Source organism: Felis catus, chromosome B1 (genome assembly GCF_018350175.1).
Source record: "Felis catus isolate Fca126 chromosome B1, F.catus_Fca126_mat1.0, whole genome shotgun sequence".
Classification (NCBI taxonomy): Eukaryota; Metazoa; Chordata; class Mammalia; order Carnivora; family Felidae; genus Felis; species Felis catus.
Genome location: NC_058371.1, coordinates 163,555,663 through 163,579,442, shown reverse-complemented (window position 1 = coordinate 163,579,442; position 23,780 = coordinate 163,555,663). Strand labels below are relative to the sequence as shown.

The window sequence follows — 23,780 nt, the reverse complement described above, 5'->3', positions numbered from 1 at the left end:
TTATCTTCAAGCTTTTTTTGGTCTTGTTTTGTAAATAACATGTAGAGTCTACACATACCTGGGAATGTCTCTCTAATTACCCTGACAATCTCACGTTTAGGTCCTATTATCTCCATTTTATAAATGAAGAAATCAAGACTCCTAGAGGTTAAAAGCCTACAAGTTTTCAACTGATACAGAGCCTGGATTGAACTTAGGTCTATCTGACCTACAGTCTTTGCTCTTTCTGCCACATAACACAGTCTTTAATTCTGCATTTCCTTTTGCCTGTGGGTGTGCAAACAGGCTAGAGTTCTGGTCAGATTATGAAGACAGTTATCCCTTCATTCACTTTATAATGGGTTGAATAGTGTCCCCCTACAAAGATATCCAAGTCTTTTTTTTTTTTTTAACATTTTATTTATTTTTGAGACAGGGAGAGACAGAGCATGAACAGGGGAGGGTCAGAGAGGGGGAGACACAGAATCTGAAACAGGCTTCAGGCTCCGAGCTGCCAGCACAGAGCCCGACGTGGGGCTCGAACTCCTGGACTGCGAGATCATGACCTGAGCTGAAAGTTGGCCGCTTAACCGACTGAGCCACCCAGGCGCCCCCAAAGATATCCAAGTCTTAATCCCCAGTACCTGCAATTGTGATGTTATTTGGAAATAGGATCTTTACAGATATAATTAATTCAAGGATCACCCTGGATTTAGGTTGGGTTTTAAGTCTCATGACTGGTGTCCTTAAAAGAAGAGGAGAGGACAAAGACACAGAGGAGAAGATGATGTGAAGACAGAGGCAGAAATTGGAGGGGTAATGTTTCTACAAGGCAGGTCATGCCAAGACTTGTCACCAGAAGCTAGGAGAGAGGCCACGGAACAGATTCTTTCAGAAGGAACCAACCCTGCTGATTTTCCGAATTCTAGCCTTCAGAACGGTGAGGAGATAAAGTTCTATTGTTTGAAGCCATCAAATTTGTGGTAATTTGTTACAGTAGTCCTTCAACACATCCAAAAACTGAACTGAAAATCTTTCCCCTCGATCTGCTCTTTGCGTATTCCTTAGTGAAAGGCACTGGCATCTGGTCAGAAACCTTCAAAGTCATTCTACACTATTTGTAGTGTGATCTTCCTTCCTTCCTTCCTTCCTTCCTTCCTTCCTTCCTTCCTTCCTTCCTCCTTTCCTTTCCTTTCCTTTCCTTTCCTTTCCTTTCCCATTCCTTCCTTCCCTCCTTCCTTTTTCCTTCCTTCCTTCCTTTCCCCTCCCTCCCTCCTTCCTTCCTTTCCCCTTCCTTCTTCCTTCTTTCCTTCCTTCCCTCCTTCCTTCTTCCTTCTTTCCTTCCTTCCCTTCTTCCTTCCTTTTCATTCCTTCTTTCCTTTCCTTTCTTCTTTCTTTCTTTCTTTCTTTCTTTCTTTCTTTCTTTCTTTCTTTCTTTCTCTTTCTAGAGCATGCAAGTTGGGAAGAGGGGCAGGAGAGAGAGAGAGAGAGAGAGAGAGAGAGAGAGAGAGAGAGAGAATTTTAGGCAAGCTCATGCTCAGTGTGGAGCCAATGTGTGGCTTGATCCCATGGCCCTGGGATCATGACCTGAGCCAAAATCAAGAGTAGGACACTGAACCGATTGAGCCACCAAGGTGCCCCTGATCTTTCTGAAATCATGACACTCTTCATCCCACACTTTAAAATCCTCCAATAACTTTCACAATGAAAATTAAATTCCTTTTATTAGCACGTAAGGTCTCGTACTTCCTGGTCCCCGTCTACCTTTTTTTAGCCTCATTTCCCGCCTCTTCCACAAACTCATCCTCACTCCAGCCTTGTGCGGTATTTGCAGTTCCCGTCTATTTGCCTGAATGCATCAAGTTCTTAATATCTCCATGCTTTTGCATATGTGGATATTTCCCTATTTTATCTGGCTATTCTCCTACTTGTCCACCAAAACTCAGCTTAAGGGATACCTCTTCTGGGAAGCCCTTCTTAATCTTCCTCCTCATCACAAAAGTCTGATTTTTTTTTTTAATTTTTTTTTTCAACGTTTATTTATTTTTGGGACAGAGAGAGACAGAGCATGAACGGGGGAGGGGCAGAGAGAGAGGGAGACACAGAATCGGAAACAGGCTCCAGGCTCTGAGCCATCAGCCCAGAGCTCGACGTGGGGCTCGAACTCACGGACCGCGAGATCGTGACCTGGCTGAAGTCGGACGCTTAACCGACTGCGCCACCCAGGCGCCCCATAAAAGTCTGATTTTTGTGGCCCTCTGTGTGATCCTCAGCGGGCCTCTGTGATCACATTTACCCCTGTGCAAGGGAATTTCTTTAGTTGCCCACCTGTCTTATTTATGACTGCATACCTCCCTAAATTCTAGCCCTCTTTAAAAGACCAGCCTCAGTCCCACTTCGTCCCGAAAATTACAGCTAATCATTATTGCTTTCTCTTTGTAACTGTTATGGCACCGATTTGCTATGATGCCCCCTTGATACTTAATAATACACTGGTTTGTGTTATTTTACTTTTCACGCATGTATGGTTCACTCCCAAGTAGATTATAAATTCATTACAAAGCAGGGGCAATGGGTTACCTAACTTTTGTGCTCCAAATCTTGAACACACTGGGAACCAAGTATGCGATATGTACTTAATAACTCTGATGAGTGACTATGAGATTCATTTGTCCTACTGGGTAAAAAATATTACTAGCATCTAAGTGTCTTTGACGTATGTTCATGCTGATGCTCACTATGCATTACTCCGGAGAAGAACGTCATTAACCCTCAAATCTGTGTCTCCTAAGCATTTTTCTGGGTCTAGCACGGCCCCAAACTTCACTTCTAGGAGCTCCAACATGATATAAAAAAGAGACTCAAACATATCATTTTTCTGTTGACAGCTGTTTGCTGCTTCCCCATTGCCTACAAAATAATGATCAATTTCTTTAGCCTCAGATACAGGATTTACCACAGCTGAATCCAGGACTGTCTTCCCAGTCTTGTCTCTGATTCCCTGAATACCCTACAGTCACGCTGGACGAGCATTCATCATTCCCTGCCTCTCCAGGCAATTTCACGCCTCTTTGCTACTGTCCATTCTGTTCCATCTTCTCTTCTCGGTGAACTTCTCTCCATCCTTCCAGAGCTGGCTCTAAATGTCACTCTCTTCCATAACTTCCTCTGAGCCTTTCTTTAGGGGCTGGAGGAGGAAGTAAGGGAAGAGTCAGTATTTCCACAGAGTATTTTATATATTATTGTAACGTGTCACATTGACCTATGGTTGCGTATCTGTCTTCTGAAAAGATTGTGAGATGCTCAGGAGCAGGAACCGAGTCTAATCCTACCTTATGATTAAGGCAGATGTTTGGTTGCCCGAGAAATTCAGTAAATTCTGATCAAATGTGATGAAAACAACCTATTTCCACGTTCTTCATTTTAGGGACTGCCTTCGTGCTGTCCCAGATCCTCTCTTGTGATGCTTAAGGACATCTTACAGTGTGGACCGTACCCATAATGCACATTTGCAACAGCTTAACGTATCCTAAGTGCACCCCTTCAATGGCCATTTTCACAGAGCCAAGTATTTGCCATGGCATTTAGCTGGCAGAGCTGAAAAGGTTGAAAGCAAGGATGCCTCAATATTCCATTACAATAATGGAAACCTGGGTTAGATATGAGGGGTATATTATGGCTCTCGAAAATCACACCAAATCAGCTTTATTTTTTTTTTTAATTTGTAATGTTTATTTATTTTTGAGAGAGAGTATGTGTGCGGGACGGGCAGAGATGGAGACAGAGGATCCTAAGCGGGCTCTGCGCTAACAGCAGAGAGCTCGATGCAGGGCGCGAGCCCAGGAACCTGTGAGGTCATGACCGGAGCCAAAATCAAGAGTCAGACGCCGAACCGAGGGAGCCACCCAGGTGCCCCTTTCCCCCACTCCTAATCTGTATTTGCTACAAATGCTCTGACTTATTTAGGTGCTAAGGTGGTACAGTTGTGATATATTAAAATTCTCCTCTTGTTTTTCTGATTTAACCAATAATGGACATGGAATAATTTTACGGAAAATTCCCGAACTGTGGCTATGAGCAGGGAATGCTTACTGGTACGACACAAGAAATATCCCTGCGTCTGTCCAGTGGTGGAAGCTGCCCCCAATTTGGATCCCAACCAATTAGTTCTTTCTCCAATGGGTGGTGGGTTTTTTTCTCCTTTTTAAATCCTTTTCCTTTTTTTTTTTTTTAAGTTTATTTACTTATTTAGAGAGAGCACATATGCATGCATGTGAGCGGGGGAGGGGGCAGAGAGAAGGAGAGAGAGAATCCCAATATCCCAACGTCTGTGCTGACAGGGCAGAACCCAATGGTGGGCTTGATCCCATGAACCCCAAGATCATGACCTGAGCCAAAATAAAGAGTCGGACACTCAACAGATGGGGCCACCCAGCCACCCCTGAATCTGTTTTCTTTTTAAATCTTTCCTGCTACGTCGCAGAGAGCAAAAAGGACCAAGTGAAGCTGATAAAATGAGTATGGGGAGCGCTCAGATTAGAGAGCAATGAGTAAACTGGCAAATGAGCGTCTTGCTACCTGTGAGTAGAGACAGTGCTTCAGCAGTGCCACCAGTAAAAAAAACTGCAGTTAAAGGAAATTTCTTGCAAGTGGGTGAGAAAAGTTTAAAAGACTCTCTTCAGGTGGTAATAGGTCCCAACCTAAAGGAGCGAAGTCCTTGGGGCGCCCGGGTGGCTCAACTGGTTAAGAGTCCAACTTCGGTTCAGGTCGTGACCTCACGGTTCGAGGGTTCCAGTCCCGCATTGGGCTCTGTGCTGACAGCTCAGAGCCTGGAGCCTGCTTCAGATTCTGTGTGTCCCTGGCTCTCTGCCCCTCCCCCACTCGTGCTCTGTCCCTTTCTCTCTCTCTCTCTCTCAAAAATAATAATAAACATTAAAAAAAAAAAAAAGAGGAGCGAGGTCCTAATAGAGACAGCTTTTGGGCAAGAAGAGCACAGAGCACAGAAGGGGAGCAGGGGCGCCTGTGAAAGCATCCAGGCCAGAGCAGAAAAGAGTATTCTTTTAGGCACACTAAGGGTGCACAACTGTCCTCAGTGAGGAAGAACTGGAAATTATGATGAGGATCCCACTGTATATCCTTGTAGTTTATTGCGTATATGTATATTTAGTGTAGCATGGAACTACATATACGCCCCTCACTACACTGAATGGCTTCAGTTAATCTTGTTGGCTTCTTAAAATCCCAAATGTAAAATCTGCTCAGCTGATCGATGCAGGTAAAATTCAGAGTGGACAAAATGAGGGACTTTCAGAAAGCCTGTTCCATCCAGACATTTGTTACTTGACACTTCTCTAGAACCAATGGCTCCTGGCTGGATGGTAGAATTATGATACCATAAAAACAACCAACTGGCTATTAAATTTGCTTTCTTTGGTCTCAACAGGATTATGACATCAGGTAAAAAGCAGCCAATCATCTCCTCCCTCCCTCTCTCTCTTTCTTTCTCTCTCTCTGTTTTTTTCTCTCTCTCCCTTTCTTTCTCCCTCTCTTTCTTTTTCCTCTTTTCTTTTCTTTCTTTTTCTTTCTTTCACTTTTTATTAACAAGTCAGCTCAACAGACGTTTACAGAGGGCCTAGAATGTGTCTGTTATTGTGCTGAGGAAAAGCTAAACAAGCCTCTGTCCCATTTCTTCAAGAAGCTCACAAACTTAATGGTTGAACATCAGACTTCGGTTCGGGTCATGATCTCGCGGCCCATGGGTTCGAGCCCCGCATCCGGCTCTGTGCATCAGCCAGCTCAGAGCCTGGAGTCTGCTTCAGATTCTGTGTGTCTCTCTCTCTGCCCCTGCCCTACTCATGCTCTGTCTCTCTCTCTCTCTCTCTAAAAAAAAAAAAAAAAAAAAAGAAGAAGAAAAGAAAAGCTCACAAGCTTATCCAGGAGGCAGACAAGCAAGTTTAGAACAGTGTGATAATTGCAACAATATTAACATGTCCACAAGTAAAAGAAAGAAAGCATGAAGAAGAGCTGGATGAGCTCTGAGAGACTGGGGGTGGTGGTGGGGGGGGGAGTTTGGAAGAGTTTGTCAGTTTCAGTTGGGTTTAAATTTGTTAAAAGTGCAACTATAGAGAACCCCCTTGTCTATTTCCTGGAGGTTAGGTATATTAGTTATTCCAGCAAGCCTGCAGAATAAACTGTACTCAAGAAAAATGCTCCACTTTTGGTGACTGACTAAATGCTCTCTGAATCGAGGCCTGACCCAAACTGAACTTGTGAACCAAAAATTGGAATAAAGGGTGAGATTTGCTCAGTCTGAACCTAACCAGTATGTTAAAAGAAACAAACAGAACAACCAGCGCTAAAGGATGTCAGAACTGCAACAGATCTTAAAGCTGATCTAGTCCATGTTTTTCAGTATGTAGATGGGGAAAAAATGGGGTTCAGAGTGATTAAGGACTTATGTAAAGTCAATGGGGCGCCTGGGTGGCTCAGTCGGTTAAGCATCCAACTTCAGCTCAGGTCATGACCTTGCGGTTGGTGGGTTCGAGTCCTGTGTCAGGCTCTGTGCTGACAGCTCGGAGCCTGGAGCCTGCTTCGGATTCTGTGTCTCCCTCTCTCTCTGCCCCTCCCCTGGATGTCTGGATGGAACAGGCTTTCTAAAAGTCCTTCATTTTGTCCACTCTGAATTTTACCTGCATCGATCAGCTGAGCAGATTTTAAGAGACAGTCATGCTCTGTCTCTCTCTGTCTCAAAAATAAATAAAAACATTAAAAAAATAAAGACTTATGTAAAGTCACAAGAAACCTGACTACTTGGCAGAGGGTGACATAAAGCAAGAATGTCCATTATGATCCAAGTTTATTGTTCTTTCAACTTCTTCAAAGTACCGGATAGTGCACAACAAAGAAAAACTTGAGTTTCCTTTTTCTTTCCAAATAATCGCCTCGTTGATAATATCCTAAAATAATCAAATTGAGACAAAATTAGAGCATCAAAGTATCGTCTAAATAGAGCTTTGACTAATCTGATAGTTCTTCCATATGTATAAAAAAGTAGGTTTTTAAAATAGAATTTCAACCTAATTGTCTGCATAGTTGTAATCTGAAGCATATGGAGTCTTCTTTCATTAGCAACACAGACTGTTTGCACTCCAGGCTCTAGTTCTCTCTTAGATTGCTAGCCAGCACCCATCAAAAGCTCTCTGGAGGGGATCATTATTAAGGGCACTTATGAGGATGTCCACTCGTTCTTATTCTGGTATGGAAGTTCCAAGTTTGTATCAAGTAACATCACCGGAGAGCTAAGAAATGGGATGTCAGTTGCTCGGCCCTCTCTTTGATGACAGGTGTTCTAGCATTACCCCCTTGGCATTGATCAAAGAAAGGTGACTGCAAGAGACAATCATATCAAGACTGCTTCTGTATTTTCTAGAAAAAGTGGGGGAGGTATCAGAGACACCATCATCTGTATGGCTCTAGGCTCTTTGGAAAAGGATAAGCATTATTGTGGAATCGGTACCAGGCACAGGCGTTTCCATTCAAAGAAGTGGCATGTGTGTATACTTTTAAACTCAAATAATAATAATCATAAAAGTCATCTTCCTTTCCGAGTTGGCTTCCACGAGGTACAGATTAAATGTTAAACGAAGCTCGATCTTAGTACACAGGTTTACATTGGGGGCATGTTTGCTTTTTCCACTAAAAAAATATTTCTATAAGGCTTTTACTGTAAGTTATCTCAGGTCCTCTTTTAGATGTAGTGGGGAGTAAATAATGTATAAATACATAACACATTTCCTCTGTTTTGGGTCATTGATGACTATGCAGCTTTGTTATCGATAAACATGAAGTTCCTACTACACATAAGCACATGCTCCAGAGTTCTGGGGAAACCAAGAGGTACACGACATGACTGCAGGCCTTAAGGGTCTTGAATCAACCTGTAAGGCTAGAGCATATGGAGAGATAAATAATATCAGGTAGCAAATTCTAAACAGATTTCAAAGATCCATTCTATCTGAACACCCTATAAGACTACTAAATTAGTCATTTGGATATTTGGTCAAAAAGCATTCTGTTTTGAATCAGCTTAAATATTGATATTTTGGCTAGCATTTTTCTGAAGGTGGCAAAATTCTCGGGTAACTTTGCTTCTGAATGAGTTTTCACAGAAGTAATTAGTGTTAATGGTAGAAGTTCAGAAAACCAGAAAAGCACAAAGGAGCAAATGAAAATAATCTACAATAATGCTTTGGGTGCTTATTGTATAATATAACACATATATAATATATATAATTCCGTGTCCTGCTTTTTTCACTTTATATGGTGAGAATTCCCGGATACTAGATATTCTTCATTAACAAGATTTCTTTTTCTTTTTAATGTTTATTTTGAGAGAGAGCACAAGCAGGTGAGGGGCAGAGAGAGAATCCCAAATAGGCTTCATGCTGTCAGTGCAGAGCCTAATGCAGGGCTTGAACTCATGAAACATGAGGTCATGGCCTGAGCTGAAACCAAAAGTCCCAGGCCTAACTGTTGGAGCCCCCAGGCACCCCTCTTCAGTAATAAGATTTCTATTGTGCAACGTTTCATTGAAGGATTTGCCCAACAATTACCCTATTGTTTCCAACCTAGTTTTCTTTATTAAATATAATACTGGGATCTACATTGTAGTAATAATGATCATGCTTTTATGAAGCACTTACTATTGTATATGCCAAACATTATTAAACACTTCATACAAATCATTTTGGTCTCTTAATAATCCTGTGGATTAAGAACTATTATCCCTTGTTTGTAGATAATGTAACCAAGGAGTAGCAGTTAAAGAGCCCACAGCAGGGAAGAGAATTTAACCCCTAATCTGACATAAGTAAATATTCCAAATTGTTTTTTATGAATAAGTAAACAGGACTGTTCAAAGATTCCCACTGCCTACTGAAACATGCAGTTATTGGCTCCAAATTAAGAAATTTGTGGGATTTTTCTCCATTCTCTTCCTCCTTCTCTTTATTTTTTTAAAGGAAGAAAGTTTCTAATAAATATTTAGTGGGTTTGTTTTTCTTTTACTTTAGTAATTAATAATCTACTATGATAAAGTATGTTACATACCCTTAGAGCCCTTATTTTTTCTTTTGTTTTTACTGAGAAATAAAGGACGTATGACATTCTGCTAGTTTCGGGGGTACAACATAATGATTCAATATTTGCATACATTCTGAAATGACCCACACAATAAATCTAGTTAAAATCCATCGCTATGCATAGTCACAATTTTTTCCTTGTGGTGAGAACTTTTATAGTTCTGATTTTGTTGGCTACGGAAAATAGTAGGAACACAGGCTCCGGAAACGAGCCTCTCAATTTTATTTATTTATTTATTTGTTTATTTATTTATTTTACGAGCCTCTCATTTTTATTGGAGGACAGTAAAACTACTGTAACTAAGAGACATAAGAAAAAAAGAGGTGGTAAAATTCTGAGTATTACTGCCCTGGGACATGAGCAATGTTCATGTATTTTTCAAGTACCTACAGAAAGAGAACTGAACCAAACTAGCTAGCTGAGGCCCAGCTCCACCCCTGCTGTTGTAATGACTAGAAAAGGATGGTTTACACTCAGCTCATCATTTGATGCATATAAAAGAAGGGTTTCTTTCTTTTTTTTTTTTTTTAATTTTTTTTTTTTTACGTTTATTTTATTTTTGAGACAGAGAGAGACAGAGCATGAACAGGGGAGGGGCAGAGAGAGAGGGAGACACAGAATTGGAAGCAGGCTCCAGGCTCTGAGCCATCAGCCCAGAGCCCGACGCGGGGCTCGAACTCACAGACCATGAGATCGTGACCTGAGCTGAACTCACAGACCATGAGATCGTGACCTGAGCTGAAGTCGGACGCTCAACCGACTGAGCCACCCAGGCGCCCCTAAAAGAAGGGTTTCTAAAGTGCTCTAAGGATGGTTGAAATGGTTTCATTTCTGAAGTAGTTGAAACTATCCTTGTGGCCAACACACCCTTTTGACCTAGTGCCAAATTGGTCTGATTTTTCACAAAGTTTCAGTTAGAGAAGGAGAATTAAATGAAACTTTGGAGTGCTCGGCGATTCTAAAAATATTACCAAATCTTTCCTAAACTCGAGGGATGAACTTTAGTTGGTGAACATCTTGGAGCTTGAGATCTGCCGACTTGACCCACCGAATCCTAAGTGTTACAAAGGAACCACTGAAGGTCTGAGAAGTTAAAGGAAGGGGTGAAACGGGTGCTTGCCTAACCACAATGTCAGTGGACAAACAACCTTTGCCTTCCTAAGTAAGAGGCCTGCGGTTACCTCCAGCCCACCCTGCGGGTGCGTCTTAGTCCATCGAGGGACGGAGGACGCGGCCTCTGTAGTCTTAGCCTCTCCAGCCCTAGAGCCCACCCAGAGTCTCAGGGGCCTCGGGTGGCCTCGCCCTCGGCTAACAGTAGTAGCAGCAGCAGCAGAAGCAGGAGCTGCTCCAGGGCGGGTGCCAGGACCCAGGAGCTGCCGGGAGGGCGGCTGGGTGGGCCCTGGGTGGGAGCTGTTGTCCCTGCAGCTCGAACAGGCTGGCGTTGCCAAGGGTCTCGCGGCGCGCGTCCCTAGCAGCCGCCCGCCCACGTCAAAGTTTGTTTAATAATCGCCCAGGTATTTATGCCTGCGGCTCCGGGCAGCCGCCCGGGAACCAGGACACCGCAGGGCAGCGGATAAGGCGCGGCGGCTGTGGCCTAGGGCACCTCCCCCCCGGCTTCCCGAACCCTGCCCGGTCCGACCCGAGGGGGAGGATGGAAGAACCAGCCGCGCTCTGAGCCCCTCAGGAAAATAACACCCTTCCGGCCACATCACCCCCGGTCGTGCGGAGGCCACCGCCTCGTCCCCTCCACGTCTCCATCTCCCAAAACAGGGCCGAGTGAAAAAGGGAGCGATGGCAGAAAATCTGAGAAAACTGGTCTCGAGCGAAACTTTACAATCGATGCACGACAAGCTAGAGTCCTGGCTGAGGGACTACAACGTGAGTCGGGGTGGGAGAGCCCCGGGAGGCTTTGATTCCTTTGCAGAACCTTCGGCTCGGGTTTCTTAGGGCTGGCTGGGGGAGGCCGCTTAGCAATGGCCAGGAGGTTGTGGTTCCTAACCATGACCCAGTCTCGGACCCGGATCGCGGGAAGGAAGGAAGGGCACCGGTCTGCTGGTGCCCTTTTCTCCCGGCGGCGCCAGGCGGCGCAGGGCTGGCATGGCCTGCGGAGCGCACTCTGGTGTCTCCTCCCGGAGCGCTCATTCCGCCCAGCGGTAACCAAGGACGCTGGCGGCCCTAGCGACGGGAAAGATCCGCGGTCCGCCAGAGATCTGCCCCAGCCTACCACTCACTTTCCTTTCCATCCCCTCCGCCAGCAATCCACCTCCCTACCCCCAACTCGAATTAGTTTTTTACTACACCCCTTGTCCTGCCTTTCCGCAAGTCCCAGAGGATACTCAGGGGTTGTATCACAATGTATTTTTTTTATAAAAATACTCCCAGGAGTTGTTAGCCAGAAGTCAGTGAAATGGACACTTGTCAACGTTGCTGGTTTCGTTTGTGTACTGATCTGCATGGCAGGTAGGGCACAGTTTCCACACCAAGGCAGACGTCCGGAGGCCTGTTGCCAAGGCATTTGTAGAAAGCAAATATTCTGTCGTCGAGCCCATAAGGGCTCTTCAAGTCTCATTAAGCCTTACCCCCACTGTGGTTCGCGTTAACCGTCCCCGCACATTAAGTACAACTCAGCGTTGCACTTGGTGGATTTGATCCGTCCGTCTTAAATAGGACAGTCCCACTCGTGTGGCGAGTGCAGTGGTGAGGCAGACAAAGCTGGGCACTCGTGGACCCGGAATCAGCCCCCACCCCCACCCCACTCGAGTTCTAGGTCTGGCTCTAGATAGAACTAGCTGAACGACCTGGGGTAATTTATTTCACCTCTTTGGGTCTTAGTATCTCATCTGTTACATAGAAGAGACTCAACCAGATGATATGTAGACTTCTTTTTCAGATCTCAATTTTTAAATTTATTTTTATTAAAAAATTTTTTAATGTTTATTCATTTTTGAGACAGAGGGACAAAGCATGAGCAAGGGAGGGGGAGAGAGAGAGGGAAACACAGAATCTGAAGCAGCTCCAGGCTCTGAGCTGTCAACACAGAGCCGGACGTGGGCCCGAACCCACGAATCTGGAAATCATAACCACAGATGAGGAAGGCCGCTCAACCGACTGAGCCACCCAGACGTCCCAATCTCAATTTTTAAACAATTTAAATTGGTTTGTTTCTGAAGTCCCACCAGGAAATTCAGCTAGATGCTGTGTGAGTCTCTGGGCTATCCCATTCACCCTTTGACCAGGGCTCCTATGGTGGACGGGAGCTCAAAGAACACCAACAGCTTCCCCCTTGCCCCCTTACTAGGGTTCAGTGTTTACCACCTTTACCCACTTCTAAAGAACGAGCTCTGTGACTATTTTCTCCCCATCAAGATTGCAGGAAAATTAAAATTTACTCTTATTGCATCTTACAGCATTTTCTTTCTTTTTTTCTTTTTCTTTTTCTCTTGTTATTACCCTGTGGCTTAAATAAATGTTTCTGTTTAACATTAAATAAATGTTAAGTGTTTAACAAAGATAACACTAGCGTTTGTCTGCGTCAAATTAAGTGATTGTTTTAGAAACTGCTCAGAAGTACTGAGAAATGCCAACGTTTATCACATTTAACTTTCTCAGTAACAGTGGTCCATCCCACTTGTCTGTTGTCACCGAAAGCGTTTCAGTTAGAATCTCTCTCCTGTGCCAAGTCCCTCCCTCCACCTTTATAAAGACTGCACTCTTCGAGACCAATGCCTTTCCAAAAAATCTGCGGCCATTTCCCCAGGCGATCACTTCTCTCTGGCTCTCTAGTGTCTCTGTTGCATTTGACTGAGGACACCGCCATTCTTCTAAGGCTCTAATGATTTCTCTCCTTGCCTTACCCACTTTCCTCCTCTGGCAGTTCGTCAAGACTTTAGGAATCTTCTCTTGGGCCTCCATTATTGCTTCTCTCTTACACATATGGCCATGAACCTCATGTCTGTGTCTTCAGTTGTGCTATTGGCATCTCAGAATCAAATCAATCTAAAACCTACCTTAGTCTTGCCCATGGCCCGAACAGCGGCCTCGTTCCTGACTTCACGGTCTTCATCATGTCATACCCCACAAACTTTTCACCAGCTTAATTGGTTGGCATCTACTTTGAAATTCTCACAGAACCCTTTTACCACCTCTGCTGGAACCACCCTTGTCTACCTTCCATCATCGTTCATCTAGATTATTACAAAACTATCTCAAGGTGATTCTTCTAAATGTCAAGTCAGATCAAGTTACTTCTCTGATAAAACCCCCAGACTTTCTGGCCTACTCAGAATAAGACCCAAAATTCCTGCAATGGCCATCGAAATCCTACACGACTGTGCTCCTTTAGACTCTGACCTCATCTGTTGCTCCCTTACTCTACTCCAACAATACTGGTCTTGTTGCTCTAGAGTAAAGCTGTCCAATAGAACTTTCTATTATGGACACGTTCTATACAGGCACTGTCCAATACGGTGGCCTATTTTCGTACTTGAATTGTGGCAAGTAGAAACCGAGGAACCGAATTTTAAATTTCACTTAAGTTTAGTTTAATTCCAAATAGTCACATATGGCTAGTGGCTACCCGATTGGACAGAAGAGTCTAGAGCCTGCCAGCCAGGCTCCTGCTTCAGGGCGTTTCGTACTCACTGTTCCCTTCTGCCTGGAAAGCATATTTCAGTACGAGAATAATATCTTCACCTTATCTCCCCCTTCAAGTCTTTGCTTAAATGTCACCTTCTCAGAAGAGACCACCCTCTTTACAATTGCAGTCTCCTAGCCCCGTCCCTGGCACTCGCTGTGTGCCTTCTCTGCTTTATTTCTTCTGTAATAGCTACCTCTAATTTTTACTTGTTCTTTTATGTTGTTGTCAATCTTTTCTCCTCCCTCTTCCCACTAAAATGTAAGCTCCAGAGGGCAGAGATTTCTCCCTTTTCTGCTCATCACTGTATTGTCAGCACTTAGAATAATGCTTGGCTCCCAGCAGTTGCTTCATAAATAATGACTGACTGAATGCCACCACCATTCTCCCAGACACCTGGGTTCTTGGACTCATTTCTCTTCTTGAAACCTCGTATCCAGTGTAGAGTTGAAAGTGATCCCCAGATATCTTTAATTCAGCCTTTATTAAAACTGCGTTGAGGGCAAAAGACATGATTTCCAATTAGGGGGGTGATTCAGAGGGTGCAAGTGTTTTTTAACAGTTTTTCCTTGCTTGTGTATCACTAAAGAGAGAGGATAAGAAAATGTCTATATACTACTTTACTAAAATTTAGGTTACATCTAGACTTATTCGGTGTCTTGTCACCTGCAGTGTGGGTTTGGGTCAACTGCTAAGAGCTTTCCTGTAAGGCTGCAAGTTTGTTTTACTAGTTCCAAGGACTTTTGCCTTGAAACCTTAAGGTGAAGAGTATTCATTGTAGCAAAGCTCTATTTGTTAAAATGTTGGTGGTAGAGGTTTGTTCACTAAAAGTTTTAAATTATGTTTGCTGTGCAAAGTTGATTTTGCTGACTGTGACCACATTGATTTAGTTCTAATTAACTCAAGCAAAATAAAAGGCCATAAATACTAGTCTAGAATTAGGGATGTGATCCAAGTTACCCCTTGGGAAACTGTTATTATTCAGTGAACAAGATGAATGATTTGAGCAGATGAGTTCTAAAACACAATGCAGATCGTTTTATTTTTCTTCAAACTAGCTAGTATTTGGATTAACAGTTGGATCCTGGCTAGGTTTTCTTCTAACTTTCCTTCATCTAATTTCCTCCATATGGATTCCTATCCCTTCTCCCTTAATCTGTCCATCACCGCTATCTTCTCACTCTGTCCTAAGTATATTGCCAGGAACAGTAAATTCTTTAAAAATGTAATTTTCTGCCCCAAAGCCTTAAGTTTTGATTTGTTGGCTGCTTTTTTTTTTGTAATTGTTTTAATGTTTATTTATTTTTGAGAGACAGAGAGAGAGAGCACAAGTGGGTCAAGGGCAGAGAGAGAGGGAGACACAGAATGTCGGGCTTGAACTCACGAACCCTGAGATCATGATCTGAGCCTAAGTCGGCAGCTTAACCTACTGAACTACCCAGGCGCCCCTGTTGACTGGTTTTTAATCTTACAACATCCAGCAATCTTCTGGGGCCTTGGCAAAACCACTGTTTGCTTGATTTTTTTAAAAAACTGTATTTATTTAAAATTTATTTATTGAAAAAAAATTTCAAGAAGGAATAGTTTTCAAAACCCCACTAGAGAAACATAATAAAAACAACAGCAAACATTGCCAATTCACTTTCTTTCAGTTATCAAAGAGAAGCTGATTATTGTATTGCTTGGTCTTTAAAACTTGGGTTCCATCGGCCGTTCAGGGACAGCTTGGTGCAAACATGTAGCTCTCAGCATTGTTTTTTCCTCCTTTGTGGCTATTGAGAATGTTGGTGAGAGCCATCAATAATCCCTTCTTGTTGAACCAAGACCTGAGCTAGTTATTTTTTTTTTAATTTTTTTTTAATGTTTATTCAGTTTTTGAGAGAGACAGAGAGTGAGGGGGGCGGGGAGAGGTAACAGAGAGAGAGGAAGACGCAGAATCCAAAGCAGGCTCCACGATCTGAGTTGTCAGCACAGATCCGGACATGGGGCTCGAACTCACATACCGTGAGATCATGACCTGAGCCAAGTCGGCCGCTTAACCAACTGAGCCATCCAGGCGCCCCCTGAGCTAGTTATTAAGAGCTTAAGAATTTGGGGCACCTGGGTGGCTCAGTCGGTTAAGCGGCTGACTTCGGCTCGGGTCATGATCTCACGATCCGGGAGTTCGAGCCCCGCGTCGGGCTCTGTGCTGACAGCTCAGAGCCTGGAGCCTGTTTCAGATTCTGTGTCTCCCTCTCTCTCTGCCCCTCCCCTGTTCATGCTCTGTCTCTCTCTGTCTCAAAAATAAATAAATGTTAAAAAAAAAATTAAAAAAAAAGAGCTTAAGAATTCACTCAACAAATGGTTATTTAGTTTCTGCTATCTGTGAACGTTTGGCCTAGACACTCTGTATTTACAGCTTTGGCGACGTACTTTTATTGATTAGTTTATTCAACAAAATATTTTTTCAGAGTTTATGATATGTCTATCTGTGCTGGATGCTAGGAATAGAAATGTCAGTTGCAGGGGCGCCTGGGTGGCTCAGTTGGTTAAGCGGCCAACTTCGGCTCAGGTCATGATCTCACGGTCCGTGAGTTCGAGCCCCGCGTCGAGCTCTGTGCTGACAGCTCAGAGCCTGGAGCCCATTTCGGATTCTGTGTCTCCCTCTCTCTGACCCTCCCCCGTTTATGCTCTGTCTCTCTCTGTCTCAAAAATAAATAAACGTTAAAAAAAAAATTAAAAAAAAAAAAAAGAAATGTCAGTTGCTTCTTAATGATGAGGTTCCAGTTGGAGCGGAGGATGAGGGGTAGAGGACGCAGGGAGCAAAAAGCAGGGAGGCATGAAGAAGCCGGCCTATGTAGGGGGCCTGTGAATAGTTCACGGCAAGGAGTGGAAGTGAGATGAGGCTGGGGACGTGGGGTGGTTGCAGCCAGAGGGTAGAGTCCTTGGACGGTGTGTTAAGGAGTTTGGACTTTACCCTGGGGGCAATGGAGGGAAACTAAAAGCACCATGCGGTGAAGACACATGTTTGGACTGTTTGGCAAGGTTGCTCTAGCTGCAGCCTGATGGGGAAATTGGAAATTCTAGGGAGGACGGACAGAGCTGGGCAATATTTTAGGCAAGAATCAGCCCCTTGTAAACTATGCTGGCACATTCAGTAAACAAGGTCCGACTCTGAGAATGGTTCTGCAGATTCAAGTAAGAGTATGTGGCCCCAAATGCCCACAACTGATCATGCAACATCTGCATGGTCTTCTTGGTCAACTTTGTGAAAGGGTCAAACACCCACCTATGCAGAACTGGGTTCTGGTTATTAATGACTCTATAGAGATATTAAGATGAGAAATTAACCTCTGTCCAATGTCAGCAGTACCTGGAGAAGGTCAGCTCTGGGCTCTGGGCTGAAACTCTCCTCCTCTTTAGGTGCTTTTCTTTCCATGCAGAGTCTTGTGAACTAGGGAGTTACCTTTGGTCAGATGCTCCGAGATTTATTACTTTTTAAAAGGTACCGTATGTAATTATAGGGGGCAAATGGTAAGTTCTTACTACACTCTTGATAACCCCATCCCTATGATAGGACAAGATTCCATTTCTTGAAGTAAATTAATAGACACCAAGACATTACATTCTGGGAACTTTTGATTATTTGATATGTGAATGGGGATAATAGGGAGAGCTGATAATGCTCCCTCTTGCATTACTTTCTTGTGTTATAGAAATCTGCCCTCTTAAGCAAAAACAGCATATCAACTACCAGTACATAAAAAGGAGATTGCAGGGGCGCCTGGGTGGCTCAGTCAGTTGAGCGTCCAACTCTTGATTTCTGGCTCAGGTCATGATCCCAGGGTCATGGGATTGAGCCCTGTGTCAAGCACCGTTGGGCTCTGTGCTGAGCGTGGAGCCTGCTTAAGATCCTCTCTCTCTCCCTCTGCCCCTCTCCACAGCGCTCTCTCTCTCTCTCTCTCTCTCTCAAATAAAAAACAAAAACAAAAAGGAGATCTCAAAGAGGCATCTCCTCGGTTTTCAGATAATCTTTGTGGTTGAAATAGATGTTGTCTCCATGCCAAAATATCCCTGATTCCAGTACAAAATGTTGTTGTGGTTACTATGGTGTCACCAAACAGACTCCCTGGCTGCCTTTGCCCTTCCCTGTAGTGAACATACTTCTACATTCTTGGGGATTCTATCTAATTAGTAAATTTATAGAAAACATTTCTTTCCCTTTATCTCTTCCCTCCTATGCTGCAGTGATGAATAAAACCCCAAATCTTAGTGTCTGAACTTTGGTAAAAGAAGTTTTCTGCATAATATGATGGCAACTCTTTTCCACCATTGGCTCCGTGTCAGGTGCCCTCCATCTGGTGGAGCAGCCATCACATCGAGGGACCTCAAAGATCTGTAGGGAGAAAGAGAGAGAGCACTTAAATTATACACACCTCTTTCACTCATCTTCCCTTGACCAGAAGAATTGTCATGTGGCTCCAACCTCATTGTAAAGGAGCCTGACAAATGGAGAGCAGGTGGAATATTTATTTGGGGGCCACGGTTTCTGCCACAGCAACTCATGATGAATCCGTGGTTGTGAAAGAACTTGACAAGTGATTGAGGCAGATTATTTCAACAGAGGGCCAGATTATTTTATTTTTAACAGGGGGCTGTTGACAGTCCTTTCTTATTTTCATCTTGGACAAACTTGTTAATGGCAACATCATCACTGTTTAATATTTAAGGATAATAATGAAAGAAATCCAATAGACATATTAATCGCAAGTCAAGACATTAAAATCCCAGTGGTGAGGTCTAAATAGAAGCTTTTGCTAAATTGTTGGGGTATAAATAAGCCTACTCCTCTTATACCCGAAATTCAGTATTCTGGTTTTAAAACATTGTGGAGCTGGTGCATTCATGGCAAAGTCAGCCATGCTGTAACATTGAAGGTTGATTTTGGAAACAGAGCTATTTGAAAGCCTGCCCGCATAAGGGACAGCCACTTCCCTGGAGGACTAGTTGTAGCCTGTTATAACCCACATCATCAAGGCTTTCAAAGACTTGAAAGCTTTCAAAGCACTCTTCCTGCGTTATTGCCTTTAAACCTTATAAGAACTTATGAAATAGCAGGTTTTATTTTCTACATTTTACAGATGAGGAAACCAAACCTCAGGAGGGCAGCTAACCTGCTTGAGGTCACTGCAGTAGAAAGGGTTGAACTGGGATTTGAAACTAGGTCTTTTGCTTGCCAAATTCATTCTCTTCTCTCCTCCAGGGGGAGGGAAGGTGTAATAAGGAAATTTCACTCACTCGAAGTGCCCATTTCCTGCCATCCTTTTGTGCCCCTCCCCTCTCGTACACATGTGCTGGACAGAAGGAAAAAAAAAAGGTAGAAATTAAGGCTTTTGTTTCCCATGTGTGAATTTCCATGACTGGCTGCAAGCAGCTACATAATGCTATCCCTCAGGCTAGTCTCTACACGCTTACTGTCATCGTTTCTTTTCCTTGCTCATCTACTAATTCTCTAAGTGGAAGGTTTGGAATGGCATTCTTGTATGAAATTAGTTTTCTTAATGTTTATTTATTTATTTATTTTTTTTAATTTATTTTTTTAAATTTTTTTTTTTTTCTTTTTTGGGACAGAGAGAGACAGAGCATGAACGGGGGAGGGGCAGAGAGAGAGGGAGACACAGAATCAGAAACAGGCTCCAGGCTCCCAGCCATCAGCCCAGAGTCTGACGCGGGGCTCGAACTCATGGACCGTGAGATCGTGACCTGGCTGAAGTCGGACGCTTAACCGACTGTGCCACCCAGGCGCCCCAATGTTTATTTATTTTTGAGAGAGAGAGAGAGAGAGAGAGAGAGAGGGCAAGTGGAGGAGGAGCAGAGAGAGAGGGAGACACAAAATCTGAAGCAGGCTCCAGGCTCTGAGCTGTCAGCACAGATCCCGACTCAGGGCTCAAACCCACGAACTGTGAGATCATGACCTGAGCCGACACTTAACCAACTGAGCCAGCCAGGCTCCCTTTAAAATTCTTTTTTTTTTTTTTAAATAAAAGTTTAAAAAATAAAGTCAGGTAAATAATGTAATGTTGTAATAGGATTCATGTTTTTTTTTTAAGTATGAAATTTATTGTCAAATTGGTTTCCATACAACACCCAGTGCTCATCCCAACAGGTGCCCTCCTCAAAGCCCATCACCCACTTTCCCCTCCCTCCCACCCCTCATCAACCCTCAGTTTGTTCTCAGTTTTTAAGAGTCTCTTATGTTTTGGCTTCCCCTCCACCAACCTTTTTTTTTTTCCTTCCTCTCCTGTTAAGTTTCTGTTAAGTTTCTCTGGATCCACATAAGAGTGAAAACATATGGTATCTGTCTTTCTCTGTACGACTTATTTCACTTAGCATAACACTCTCCAGTTCCAACCACGTTGCTATAAAAGGCCACATGTCATTCTTTCTCATTGCCACGTAGTATTCCATTGTATATATAAACCACAACTTCTTTATCCATTCATCAGTTGATGGACATTTAGGCTCTTTCCATAATTTGGCTACTGTTGAAAGTGCTGCTACAAACATTGGGGTACAAGTGCCCCTATTCATGTTTTAAAGGAATGTTGCGATGAATCCTTTGTACTGTTAATTCTTACCTAATATATATGAAGTGTATTTTGTGTGTGGGAGACTGAGGTTTATTTTTTCTTTTTAAAGTTTATTTTGAGAGAGAGAGAGAAAGTGAGCGCGATTAGGGGAGGGGCAGAGGAAGAGGAAGACAGAATCCCAAGCAGGCCCTGCACTGTCAGCACAGACCCCGATGTGGGGTTTGAACTCATGAACCACGCGATCGTGACCTGAGCCGAAGTTGGATGCTTAACCAACTGAGCTGCGCAGGCGCCCTGAGACTGAGGTTTCTTAGAATGGAAATCAGTATATGTTGTGCTCTTCGAACTTCAGTTTGAAAGTTGATTAAAGATACGCAGCGATATATTTTATTAACGCAGTGATGGAAAGCTTGCTCTTTTTCACGTTGTGGAGGTGCTTCAAGGTCAGGGGTAGAACCAAAGGCGGGAGAGAACCACTGGTAAAGGCGTGGGTGATCAGGCTGTTACAAGGAGAAATGTCAACAAGTCAAGGCTGCTCGCTAAAAGGCGTGTAAGGACGGAAAAGGGTGGGTGGTGGTTCTCGCATATGCGTCACGTGTGCAAAGGCAAGGCTGGGGCGGAGAGAGTTGCTGGAGGGAAGCGCAGGGGAGTAAGGCCCAACAAGTCACGTGGAGGCATGTTGTGAAGGATTGGGGAAATCAGGCAACATTTAGGCTTGATATTATCAGGAACTTCTGTTTGGGCAAGAGAGCAAGGACCTTGAAGGGATCGGAGCAAAGCCACTGTCCTGCTGGTCTCCTTCTGCCCCTGGGAACTTCTTGAGAGAGTCACGTGTCCTCATTGTCTTTGCTTCTTCTCTGCTCCCATTTGTCCCTCAACTCCGTGCAATCTGGAAATGCAGCAAATATCCCCACGCCATTCTGCTGTCACTGCTCTCATCATGGTCACCAGAGGCCACTGGATGGCCTAGTCCTACTTCTTTTTCCCCGTCCTTATCTCCTTGATTTCTCTGCAGCAATTGATGCACCGAGTTCTATGGCTTTAGCTACCTCCCAGATGCCGGTGACCCCCAAATCTATCTCTAGCTTGCGGCTTTCTGCGGAGCTCCTGACCTGAGTAACCACCAGTTTTCCAACCAGGACCCTGTGGACACTCTACATCCTCCAACCCGACACGAACCCAGCAGGACTAGTTTTCCCCTCTCCAGCCTTGCTGCTTCTCCCACTTGGGTCCTCTGGTTGGGCAATAGCACCGCATTCTCCGCTGTGGTCCAAGTCAGAAACTTGGGGCCCCTTTCTCCATCATGCCTCCCAAATGGGTTCATCACACTCCCAGGATTCTACCTTTAAATATCCACCGAATATGTCCCATATTTTCCCCTCTTGCTACCACTGCCCTTATTCAAGTTCCCGTCATTTCTTACACGGGTGGGAAAATCTAGGGTAAGTTAGGGCACGCCTCAAGCAAACTTTGTTGCGGAAATATCTGTGCCTGCAGGGAGTAGACTCACAGACCCAGGAGATGCATGCTGTCCAGAGAACTCTGCCCTTGACTGAACTCACGGTATGTGAGTTCCACTCTCACATACCTTCTCCTTCCACTCTCTCCGTCTGCTGAAGGCTTCCAGAGACGCACCTCCGACCCCCACCGCTCGGCTGAGATCCAGATGCCTTTCTTGCTGCTCTTGATACAATGCCACGGATGCGAGCTTGGCTCTGTGTCAAAGGCTGCAGGAACGGGCTTAATTTCCAGCTCAACCACCTTTTCTCCAAATTACTTAAGATCTCGTTTTTTGTTTTTTTTTTTTCTCCTTGGTGGATTTGGGATCACAGATGGTATCCATTTTGTAGGGTTGCTTTGAGGATTAAATGAAACTGTATTTACAGCACTTTGCACAGGGCTTGGCTGGCACAAAGTAAGCGCTCAATAATTGTTGGGTGCTATTACTAGACAGCTCTCTCTGAAGGTCCTGCGGGTCCCCTACACTGTCTGAAAATCCCTCTGACACCTGTTTCCCACCCTTCTGTTCCCACCTATCTGTTTCCCATCAGAGCTGTCTGCTTCTGCCAGAGTGATTTTCGTAAAACGCAGAATAAATGGGACCATGTCACCACCCTCCTCTACCCACCCCTTCAATCTTTCAGTGATGGACTAGAGCCCACAGCCCTTCGTGGGGCGTATAAAGTTTCTCATTATCTGGTCTCCGGACCCTGTACTCCACTTTGCTACCTTGCTGCCCCTTGTCTTGGTACCTGCTGTTCCTCCTTTTGAAATATCTTGATTTCTTACCCCTCACTGCTCACTAGGGTGCGCTTTGCTCCCTCTACAGCTCACCATCCCCCTAGAGCACTTGGCACACTCTAAGGTGACCATTAGTCCTCTCTGGGCGTCTCCCATTTCCCATCTCGTGTCCCCAGCTGGTGCTGTCACTGACAGCAGGCAACTTTTAATTTTTTCAAGGTAGCTTTGTTTCCTGAGCTAGCAGCCCAACGCCTTATGAATGATAGGAACTCAATGATTTATGAAGGGATGAGCTTTGGCATTAGGAGACAGCACAATTAGTTCATATCTTTGCTCCATTCATTTTGCGGGAGTGATTGTTAGAATAACGTGACTCTATTGTGTCTGGCGTGGTGCTTTGTGTTAGAAGCTGCGGCATGTTGTGAGAGGTCTTGGGATCGGAAGCTGTCTCCCACCGTGTATTCTCTTCTGTTATTTAAGCTGTGTGAACAAACCCCCTTAAGAAACATTCCTCTGGGCACCTCCTTGGTACTGGGCACTGGGCAAGGCATGGGAACATATGGTAATAATACTACAGCAATACTTTGAATTATTATGCACCTAAGTTAGCTCGGGAGATCGGCCACCTCCTCAGTATGAGTAAACAGGGGTTCCTATTTAAAATATCTTTTCTAAGAGAATATAGTGAATAAGTGTAAAACTATATTTGAATCGAGGCTTACCTTATCCTCTACCATTGCCCCCTTCAGTACCACACTCTACCTCATCGGTACAGATTGTTGAGTGCCTTCTGTCTCTGAGACGCTAGAGAGGCATTATTGGGATTTAATTCTCCTAACACACTCTGCAAGGTGTCATCCCCATTTTCCTGGAGAGGAAATGGACTCAGACAGATTAACCTGTGCAGGATGGCACAGCATGGTGGCAGGTGACAGAGCAGAGAAAATCGCTCAGGTCTGCTGGACCCCCGGGCCCCATTCTCTGTCCACTTAGCAAATGGCATGACCCAGCCAGAGGGCGAAAGGCTGTTCGCAAGCAACAGGTTCACTGTGATGAGTGCAGGAATGAAACAGCAAGGTCAAGGAGCGGCTGGTTCAACAAGGGAGGGACGGACACAGCTGTTCAGCTGTAGGTTCCAAGTGTTCTGATTATGTCAATATTTACGCTGTTAAGTTATTCATTCCTTCATTCATTCATTTGTCAAATATTTTGGGGCC

The 23,780-nt window shown here is 44.2% G+C and overlaps 1 protein-coding gene and 1 long non-coding RNA gene across 4 annotated transcripts in view; one reads left to right on the top strand and one right to left on the bottom strand.

The window, feature by feature from the left end:
* Positions 1–6,818: 6,818 nt before the first annotated feature.
* LOC109499181 lies at positions 6,819–10,562 on the bottom strand. The gene is made up of 2 exons (XR_002156371.3): positions 10,269–10,562; positions 6,819–6,935 (listed from the first exon to the last, which is right to left on the bottom strand). It is a non-coding gene; the product is annotated as an uncharacterized LOC109499181 (long non-coding RNA).
* A 107-nt stretch (positions 10,563–10,669) lies between these two features.
* SPATA18 (spermatogenesis associated 18) overlaps positions 10,670–23,780 on the top strand; it is a 37,119-nt gene continuing 24,008 nt past the window's right edge. The window contains exon 1 of one of the 3 annotated variants that reach the window (XR_002741894.2): positions 10,670–10,998. Coding sequence is in view for 2 of the 3 variants with exons in the window: in XM_023253112.2 (XP_023108880.2) it covers positions 10,912–10,998 (87 nt within the window). In the remaining variant the exon portion in view is untranslated. The remainder of the gene's footprint in view (positions 10,999–23,780) is intronic. The other 2 variants (XM_023253112.2, XM_023253113.2) reach the window with 2 other exon arrangements.